Raw genomic sequence first — 10,120 nt, forward strand, 5'->3', positions numbered from 1 at the left:
AATGACAGTGTGGACCAGTGGTGTTTCTTGATTGTGGCTACACATTCAAATTCATCTAAATTTTGTAAAATACCAAGGCTTAGGCCCTATCCCTCAGAAATCAGGACTCAGCTGGTTTGAGGCAAGTCCCAGACATTAATATCTTAATCCTCAGGTGGGTCTATGGGACACACAGGATTGAGGACTACGGGAGACCCACAACGGCAAATGCTTCGAACATGTCACACATCCCACCTCCCAAGCCCGAAACAGACGTCATTCATCAGTCAGACCCCTCGTTTCCGCGGTTGGGATGCAGCCTTGAAATCTTTCTCATCACAGGATTCTTGAGAGCCACTCCAAGGAATCCAAGTGGTCACATGAACTGGGACATGTTTGCCATTCCTGACAAGCATATTGGACACGCTTTCCCAATTCTGGAAATTATTGGGGGGGAGGAAAGTTAGGGCCCCCTCTATGTTGAGCAGACCCCACCTGATGTAGACAACTGAGGTCTAATGGCCCCTTGTTAAAGGGCCATTGGAAGAGCACGGAAGAGGGGCCGAGATGGAGAGAGGATTTACAACCAGGTCTGGCAAGAAATGTTTTCAGAACTCCAAGATGTTTAGCTCAGAGAAGACCCATGGGGCGATATATATGAAGAGGTGACCCTCCGTCTGAGTCCTTCCAAGCAGCTGCGTAAGGCCCCAGAGGGGGACTCTCCGGGGAGACAGATCATGGCTCAGTGTGTGCAGGACCTTCTTTCTGAACAGTCCTCTCTTCAAAGCCCACTTCTTTCACTCACTAGAAATATAAGTTTACGTGAATTACTGAACCTCTCTGAGCTTCCTTTTCCTCATCTTTCAAATGAAGATAATGGTGCCTACTTCACAAGAATATTCCAACGATGGCATGAAAAGATAAATATAAAGCATCCGGCACAAAGTATGTGGTCAACAAATGCTGGTTATCACCATTCTTCTGTCACTGTTGGTGGAGTGCCAGCTCCCCCAGAGATGGTCTTAGAAAAGAATAGAAAACAATGTTCTAAGTGTTTCCCCTGGGCGCAGCATTGTGTTAATATCCCACAGATGGGACACATGCGTCCCCAGGCCCCAAACCAGGAATGTCACAATGGCATCTCCTTGACAGTGTCAAAGCAAAAGTCTGATGGCTCTGCCCCCACTTGTGAGTGGGGTATTCATGTTCCCTTTAAGTCCTCTGAACTGGCCTAGAACTCCAAGGGGTTCCATATGATCTCAAGAGCATTCTCCTCTTAGGTCTCCTCTTGTCTCAACCATTTCTCTCCTTGAAGCTTGACATCTGGTCCTGTTTCGGCCTGTTCCAAGTGTGGCCACACCTGGTTTGCTGTGGACCCACTCTATCCCTCTCCTGAATCTTGGCCCCGGAGCTCTTGGTCCTTGCACTAACCCTAAAATGGAGCACGGAACTACTACGTGGACACAGAGAGGTCCTGCCCTGTGCTCTCAGGACACAGTCACAGACACAGTCACAGAGCTGACAGTTTCTGAATTCCCACTGTGTGTACGGCCTGACTCATTCCACTGGCATCATATCCCATAACCCTGACAATAAACTACAGGGTAAGTCCAGCTGTTATCCCCATTTTAATATGAAAAAAAACCTTGGCAGGAACTCTTTGACTTCTAATTCTCGTGAACTAAGAAGTCAGAGAGTCAGAATTTGAACAGGGGTGATGACTTTAAAATATGTCCACAAGGTATCAGAATGAACCCATGGGTCTTATACATATACGTAGCTAGATATAGAAATATACAAATAGATGCTTGTGGAGCTGTGCATGTGCACATATGAATATATGTGTGTATGTATATGCATATATCTATTTTCCAGCTCTGTCCTTTGAGAGAGTCTAGAAGCAATGTCACCTCAGTAGCAACAGCACCCTGATCTTGACTTTTAAATACCATTTTTCACTAAAAGAAACCGAAGCTCCCTGGAGAAATGGCTGATTCCAGGGCTCAGGCAGGGAATCTATAGGATGAATCTGAAATATCTTGTGCCAAATAATAGCAAAGTGCTCGGAGAATAATGACAGCATATCAAAAGGATGCAGGAGCCAATTCAAAAGGGCTCACACTGCCCAAATCTGGGACAATTTAAACATTATAATAAATGTGGAAAGTAAAGGTTTATAACCTATTGGAAAAACAAGGAATCCAAGTGTCTACACTGACGCAAATAAATAGATATGTAAATGTCCTTCCTTACGGTAGAAAACCAGCAATAAAAAGATGATGGAATTTTAAAAAATAGTATTTGGCAATCACAACAATAATTGATTCGGGAAAGGATTTTAACAGATGCTAAAACCAGAGGGTGAAAGCATGAGGAATAGCAGGGTATTTTCGTAGTCTCAAATTAGCTCTCCAAAGGCTACTTAGTAATTACCCAGGGTAAAATAGCAACTTTATAGTGGATACCACTGTAAACCCATGATCAAGGCTAATATCGCTAGTAATGGGGTTAATTGACTCGTGCCCCCGACACAACGCCCTGGGAGGACCTCAGCTTCGCTCCTCTGGTCTTCCTGCCCAAAGCACTCGTCAGAATCTATTCAGGAGGAAACACCAGACAAACCTGAATTTAGAGACATTCTACCAAGTGACTGGCTGGGTGTTCTTCACAAAAGTCAAATCACGAAAGACAAAGAGGCAGGAACTGTTTCAGAATAACAAAGGTCTAAAGAGATATAATAGCTAAATGCAACACACGGTCTTGGGTTGTTTTGTGAGAAAGGACATTATCATGAAATCTGAATAAGTTCTGAAGATTAGATAAGAAATTTCTTGTTTTTAGGAAATATGCACTGATTTATTCAGGGGTAAATGAACATCATGTCCTAAATGGTTCAGAAAAGAGAGACGGGGGCAGAGAGGAACACACCAAGTAACATAGTAAAATATTAATATTTGGGGACCTGAATAAAGGGTATTTAGGATGCTTTTGTAATATTTTGCAACTTTTCTGTAAATGTGAATCACATTGGAATTTTTTTTAGTAAAACATAAAGCATCTCTTCTGCAAATTGCTTGACACTCTCCCCATCAAGAGGTGATGTCTAATCCCTGCCCTTGAACAAGGTCTGGCCTTGGGGACTCACTTCCAAGGAGTACGGCTCCTGGAGGCCAGGTCACAAAGGGAGATTTGGCGTCCACCCGGCTGACCCCTCTCAGGGCACGCACCCGTGAGCTCTGAGCCCCCATGTACGAAGTCCCCGGATTCTGAAGCCACTATGCTGGAGAGACCACAGGGGAGACCTGATCACACAGAGCCGGGAATAGGGCGAAGAGAGCAAGACACAGAGTTTAAGGGAGCGCTAACCACTCACCTCCCGGGCCCAGCAGGGTGGATAGAGTGCAGGAATTAAGGTCACCTTCAAATTGAGTGTGTCTCTCTGGATGGGTGACCTTGCCTGAGTCCCTGGACCCTCCCCACGTCAACTGTCTCATCTGTTTAATGGGCAGTCCGGAAAGACCTTACCCCGTGTTTGTGAGGCTGCGAGGGTCACGGTGGAGGCACTGTCCTAGTTATAAAAGAGCATCCAGGTGTGTTGTACGATGGCACCACCATGTGTAACACCACCAGGGACTCGCTGTGTAAACACCTAGCTACTCACACCATTGCAGCACCTAAGACTGGGGGGGGGTGTGTGTGTAGGAGAGCGAGGTGGAGAGAGACGTTGCATGTGCTGAGCCTACTCCATGCCAGACACTGCTCTGGGCTGAGAAGACAGTGGGGGCAAGACACAGCGACTCTCAGCTCTGGTGGCTGTTAGCTTCAGGACGACATACTTTACTCAAGCTAGGAGCCTCAAAGTCTTCTTAAAATGTACCAGGCCATAGCGTCCCTTAAAGAAGGAGAAAAGACAAGGAAAAAGAATAACGCAAAAATAACCTCAGTGTTATACACACTCACTTAATCCTCACCCAAACCTCTGGGGTTGACGGACCCGTTTCTCAGGCATAGACACTGAAGCTAGGAGAGGTGCCCAAACTGCAACAACTAAGAAGTGGGGGAGCTAAAATTCGAACTCGGACCCTGGAGCGTCAAAGCCTGGGCTGCGTGGCTTTGTGGGCAGGCGGCTGGGACCTGGAGTCCGTCAGCCTGGGTCAGGGCCTCACGGGGCTGGACACCTCTCTGTGTAGGGGACTGTCCTGTGCATTGTAGGGTGTTTAGCAGCATCCCTGGCCTCTCTCACAACCAGGAGCACCCCACACCCAGTTGTGACAACCAAAAATGCCTCCAGACATGGCCAAACATCCTCCTGGGGGATAAAATCACCCCAATTGAGAACCACCGGCCTAGGAGCAAACCCTGGTCTCACCACTTGTTAGTCATATGGCCTTGGACAAGCAAGTTAACCTCTCTGTGCCTCAGTGTCCTCATCTGTAAGATGGAAAAATAATGGTCTGCGAGGTTACTGTGGGGATCCAAGAAGGCTCAGAAAGCACATGGCCATCCACGTCGGGGCTGCAGACACCGGCTCTTCTCTCCACTGCCCTCTGCTGCTTCCCCTCAAAACACGAAGGGGAGCTCAGAGCAGGTGCATGATGAAGGTCAGCTCACGTGTGGATATGGGAACACGTCGGTTAACCGGCTAATTAACTAACGAACAGGAATCTTCTGATCCAGGCGTCGTGCATTTGCTGATCGGGCATGCCCCTCGGCCCCTCTCAGCACCGCATGGCAGTTAAGATTAAAGGCTCCGTAGTGAGGCTGCACGGGTTCAAGTCCAGTTCGGCCACTCAGGCGCTATGTGAGCCTGGGCTAGTGATCTAGCCTCCTAATGACTTCGTTTCCTCACTGTAAAATGGGGGTCACAAAGTGTCTGCCTCCCAGGGTTGTGAGCATTGAAGGAATTAGCACACGCGTGTATCCAGCACAGAATGAGTCTCTGTGGGGCCTGCTTTACTGCTCTTACTATCATAAGCACTAACCGTTCATTGGCCTCCAGCCTCACTGCCACCTTTCTCTTCTCCCTGCGTGCCAGCACAGGCCCACTTCTAGGCCTTTCCACTTGCCATTCCCTCCCCCTGGAGCACTCTTCTTCCTAGACATTAGGAGCATCGCTCCCACCTCATCTTTTCATCCAGTCTCCCTCCATATACCTCTTCCAAGAAGCCCTCTTTGACCACCCTAAATAAAACAGCAGCTTCAGCCCTCTACTCACTCGGTTTTATTCTGCATCACATCGCTCATCAGGGACACGCTCTATCGGAGGCTATATAGTCTAGTACGCTGCAGTAGAGGACACAATAGCAGTGGTCATTTGCTTGTCTCTCTCCCACCAAAATGTAAGTTCTAAGACCTCAGAGTCTCTGACTGTGACCACATCCCGAGAACAGTGCCAGCACACAGTAGGTGTAAATAATCGTAATGAATGATGATTGATATTTTGCAGAAGGGACTTCCAAAGTCCTCCCATAACTCATTTTTCCTAACACAGAAATTATTCAAACAGAGCCCTAGAATATTCGCCACAAAAGATTGTGCCTATAACAACCTGTCGTTTAGAATAGAACAGCTGAATTTTAGAGACTTCCAGATCAATCAGAGTTTCTCCGACCACGTTCCCTGCAACTGTGGTCTCCAGAGAGATGATAATAACAAATTCCACCAAACAAGGATCCACAAGGTCACACAGCTGGGAAACAATGCAGGATTCTCTCCTGCTTGGGGATTCACCAGGCATAGGAGAGCTCTAAGAAGCCCCGTCGAGAAAACAGATATTGTACCTGGGTTTGCTGAACTTACTTCAGCCTAGCTCCCATCCATTACCATCTGCATCGTGATGCAGAATTCAGAAAATGGTGCTCTAGTATAAGTCTTTCAATTTACAGATACAGACAGAAAGTGAGGCCCAGAGAGGTCAACTGGCTCATTCAAAGTCACATAGCCACCTCCTGCATCCTAGAGCAGGGCGCTTTTCACTGCCCCTGATGTTTTCCCTATGGTCCACTTAGCTATCGTTTCACAAGAGGTCAAAAACTGAACACAGACGTAATATCAGTTTGACTAAATCATATATGAAAGCTAATGCATCAAATACGATTTGCTTTCAATCTCACTGCTCCAGAAATAGACAGTTATTCATTCAACACATATTTATTAAGCATTATGTGCCAGGCACTGCACATTTTGCACTGAACGAGGCATGGTTCGGTAGACTGACAATAAAATTATAAAGAGATCAAAATTGATTGAACTGTCCTTGAGACGCCTGCCTCAAAGTGGGGATTTGTAAGAAATTACATATTCACATTTCATTTGCTTCCATTAACAATGCTCACATTCAGATCTGATGGTAATAATACGCTCTCAACTGGAATGGCTCTGGAAGAAAACCCTCCCCTCCACAGTGCAGACTGCCGAGAGGAAAAACGAAAAGATGGGACCTCGCTGGGCACCTCAACCAACAGATTTTCCAATTTCAAGTTCATTTAAATTACATCTCTGGCTCTTCCATTTTATTTAAAATGCATTCCCTCATTTACTATTATCTACAAATCAAAATACCTATTGAAAAGTGGGATTTGTTTTTTAAAGCACATCGACTCACACATTTCAAAGTCCTTTGAAAGCACGATTTATCAAAAGCCACGTAACTCTAAAACACTACAGATTTGAGATGGAGAAAGCTCTAACTATTAATCTATATGATCTTCTCAGTGAACTGGTAGCATCTGCCTAGGAATCGGGAGAATTGTTTTATGTTATGCTATTTTAAAAAGAAGATTCCAAATGAGAAAAAAAAATTAGAATTCCAGGCTTGTGAAGTCGACATCTGATGCCATGGCATTGAAGCCAGCTTTTAGCACAGACTCGAGACGTGTGTGTCTAACACGCAAAAAAAACCTGAGAAATTGGAAGCTCTGCAAGGTCCCCTGCCCCCGTATGTATCATTAAGGGCCAAACTGTCTGCTTTGTAAGGATGCTGTCCTGGCTTCTCCAGGAGCTGTCCGGAAAATTAGTCTGGCAAAGCAAAGATAATCACCCCAAAACGCACATAATTTGTGTTTATTAGACACCAGAACAAATCAGCAAGAATTCCTCCGCTGTGGTAGAGACACACGGAGAGCAGAAACTGCATAAACACAGGGCCACAGGAAGCAAGGGACAGGAAAGCCACGCCCCCCATCAGCACTACACAGACAGTGAACCTGTTGTTTAAAATCAACCCAAACAGAAATCACTGAACAATCCGTTTGTTTAAAAGGGGAGGGGAGAGTACATCTTTTAAAACCAAGTACCACTTTTTTTTTTTTAAGCACCAAACACCACCTTCTCTTCTCTCACAGGATCACTGGTCCATCTCTGCTAGGCTGGGGTATATGTGACTGAGTTACTTCCAACTGCCTCAGCCAATTCTTTCAACAACAAATCAGTAGTGAGGTTCCTAAGCACACGGGCTGCTATACAGACAGAAAACGTGATAAAATGAGCAGCACGGGAAACGTGTGTGTCCGTGTGTGTGTGTCTGCAAGCGTGTATGTGTGCATGTGTATTCTGCATGCTCGTTAATATCTGCGCAGTTATATAGATCCATGAGGGGCTGGTTTCTTATGCAGCTTAATGGAATCCATTTGGGGTGAAAGGCGTTATTTTGCCTAATGAAATCTCCCTCTCACAGTCCAGCTCCCAGACTGAATCTGCAGCAGGGTCACCATTGGGGGACGTCTGAGAGATCTGGGACATACGATCGAAAGGGCCCTCCTCCTCCTCCTTGTCCACCTCCTCGTGCCCCGGGGCCACAGCGTTGGGGATCATATGGATGTAGGCGGCTGCGATCTCCTTGTGGAAGACGGTGTCTTGGTTGTAGGACATGAGCTCATTGCTGATGTTCACTGTCTCCACCGGGGTGCGTGAGCAGAGGTGGCTGCACCCCAGCAGCTGGGCAAACACCTTCCGGAAGTCGGCGTTGAAGGCGTAGATGATGGGGTTGAGCGAGGAGTTGGCCCAACCGAACCAGACAAAGACATCGAAGGTGGTCTCGCTGACGCAGGGGAAGGCGGCCCTCGGGCCCTCGGGGTGTCCGCTGCAGAACGGGACCATGCAGTTAAGGATGAAGAAGGGCAGCCAGCAGCACACGAAGACCCCCATGATCACCGACAGGGTCTGGAGGACCTTGGTCTCCTTCTTGATGGATGTCCGCAGGCTGGTGTCCGGCGCACAGGCCGCGCGGCTCCGGCAACTCTGCGCGTGCTCCACCGCTCTCTCCAAGGAGGAAATCCTGCGGATCTGCACCTGTGCGATGCGGTAGATGCGCGTGTAGGTTACGATCATGATGGCCACGGGGATGTAGAAGCTGATGAGAGAGGAGGAGATTGCGTAAGTTCTGTTCAGGCTGGAGTCACAGTTCTCTGCCCTCCCCTCTGGCTCCCCGGCTTCCTCCCAGGGCGTCCCGTTGGCCAGGTTGGATGGCGGGTCCATCCCGCCCCAGGAGCCTGCCTTGTCCCTGTGCCAGTGGAGCTGGACCGGGATGAAGGAGATGAGGATGGACAAGGTCCAGGCCAGGCCGACCATGACCAAGGCCACGCGCTGGGTCATCTTACGCTCGTAGCGGAAGGGCCTGGAGATGGCCCAGTAGCGATCCACGCTGATGACGCACAGGTTCAGGATGGAGGCGGTGGAGCACATGATGTCAAAGGCCACCCAGACGTCGCAGAAGGCCCCAAAAGGCCAGTAACCGGCCACCTCGGCGACAGCCTTCCATGGCATGACCAGCAGCGCCACGAAGAGGTCGGACACGGCCAGAGACACGATGAAGACGTTGGTCATCTTGGCGCGTAGGTGGCGGCTGCTCACGATGGCCGCGCACACCAGCACGTTGCCCAGAAGGGTCCAGACGATGAGCAGGGTCAGGAGGCCGGCGGTGACCACCTGCGCGGGCCCCAGCGGCGCCGCCCCCTCCGAGCCCCCCACGGTGCCCCCCTGCGCCCGCTGCTGCTGCCCGAACCGCGCCCGGTACGCGGTGCCGTTGCGCCCCAGTGGCAGCATGTCGGGCTCGGCAGCAGGGGTGGGCTGCGCGCTGTCCCAACTTCAGCCCTGGGCCCCCCGGGCGGCCCCATCGGGCACCCAGGGGGTGGCGCGCCGGGACCCGCGGCTAAGGGATCCCTGAGCCCCGGGGGGAGCTCACCGTGCGCTGCGCCGGAGCCCTGGAGCGCGCGGGGACCCCTCTCGCTTCCTTGAGCACCTCCGGGTCGGTGGCCGCGTTGCGCCCCTCCAGGGCCGGCGCTGGGGGCAGGAAGCGGTCGGTGGCCGCGGAGCTGTTCCCGGGAGCCGGCAGCGCGCCGGGCGGCGGCGGCTGTGTCCGGTTCGGAGCCGGAGAAGGGAAGAGCGAACCGCCACCGAGGGGGTGGGGGCCGGGAGCCGCGCTGCTGCGCCGCCTCGTCCTTCGCTGCTCCCCGGGCCCGCGCGCCCGCCCCCCGCGCCTCCGCGCTCCCCTCTCCCGCGCGCCCGCCCCACCTGCGCTTGGCGCCCTCACTCCCGCGCACCGCCCGCCGGAGTCAGGGAGCGAACCGGCGGGGCGAGAGGCGCTCCAGGGCCCGACCCTCTCCCCGTGAGGGCAGAACGCGCCCCGGGAAGACGACGAGGTGCCTGGCCCAGCCCTGGTGCCCTGGCCCTGGCCAAGTCTGAGGAACAGCGAAGTAGGTAGGGATGGGGGCGGGGGGCAGTGGCGCGGAGTTCTAGCTTCTAGATGGGGAAAGAGCGGCTGTAGGGACTCACAGACCTGAGTCCCAATCCGGACTTTATTCCTGGCTGTGTGACCTTGAGCGCTCTACTTAACTTCGCTGAGCCTTGGTTTCCGCATCCACAAAATGGGGTAAGGATTCCTGCTCCTCCGAGCAGTGTAAAGGCTCAGCGACGCGCTGGCGGCCGTGTCTCCTAAGAGCGACTTCTCCCAGCCTCCCCCCAACATCCGTCCTAAGGTTGGGGCTTAACCTGACCTCTTGGGAGAGCCTTTTCCCCACCCCACCCCCAACCTTAAGCGATTTTTCATTTGGGGAGTAGTTTTGAATGGACCCCAAAGAGAAAGAGGAGGAAGGGAGCCTGCAGCCCGTTGGGAGCCTCTTGCCCTTCAGGGCACTTCCTCCGG

The 10,120-nt window shown here is 50.9% G+C and overlaps 1 protein-coding gene across 1 annotated transcript; it reads right to left on the bottom strand.

The window, feature by feature from the left end:
- Positions 1 to 7,593: 7,593 nt before the first annotated feature.
- Positions 7,594 to 9,021, bottom strand: DRD5 (dopamine receptor D5). The gene has a single exon (XM_046655880.1). It carries the CDS (start codon positions 9,019 to 9,021, stop codon positions 7,594 to 7,596), a length of 1,428 nt encoding a protein of 475 aa, XP_046511836.1.
- Positions 9,022 to 10,120: the final 1,099 nt, after the last annotated feature.

Source organism: Equus quagga, chromosome 3 (genome assembly GCF_021613505.1).
Source record: "Equus quagga isolate Etosha38 chromosome 3, UCLA_HA_Equagga_1.0, whole genome shotgun sequence".
NCBI lineage: Eukaryota > Metazoa > Chordata > Mammalia > Perissodactyla > Equidae > Equus > Equus quagga.

Excerpts from the sequence above, each read along its gene's own strand:
- DRD5 (XM_046655880.1), bottom strand. The coding sequence starts at position 9,021 with ATGCTGCCACTGGGGCGCAACGGCACCGCGTACCGGGCGCGGTTCGGG.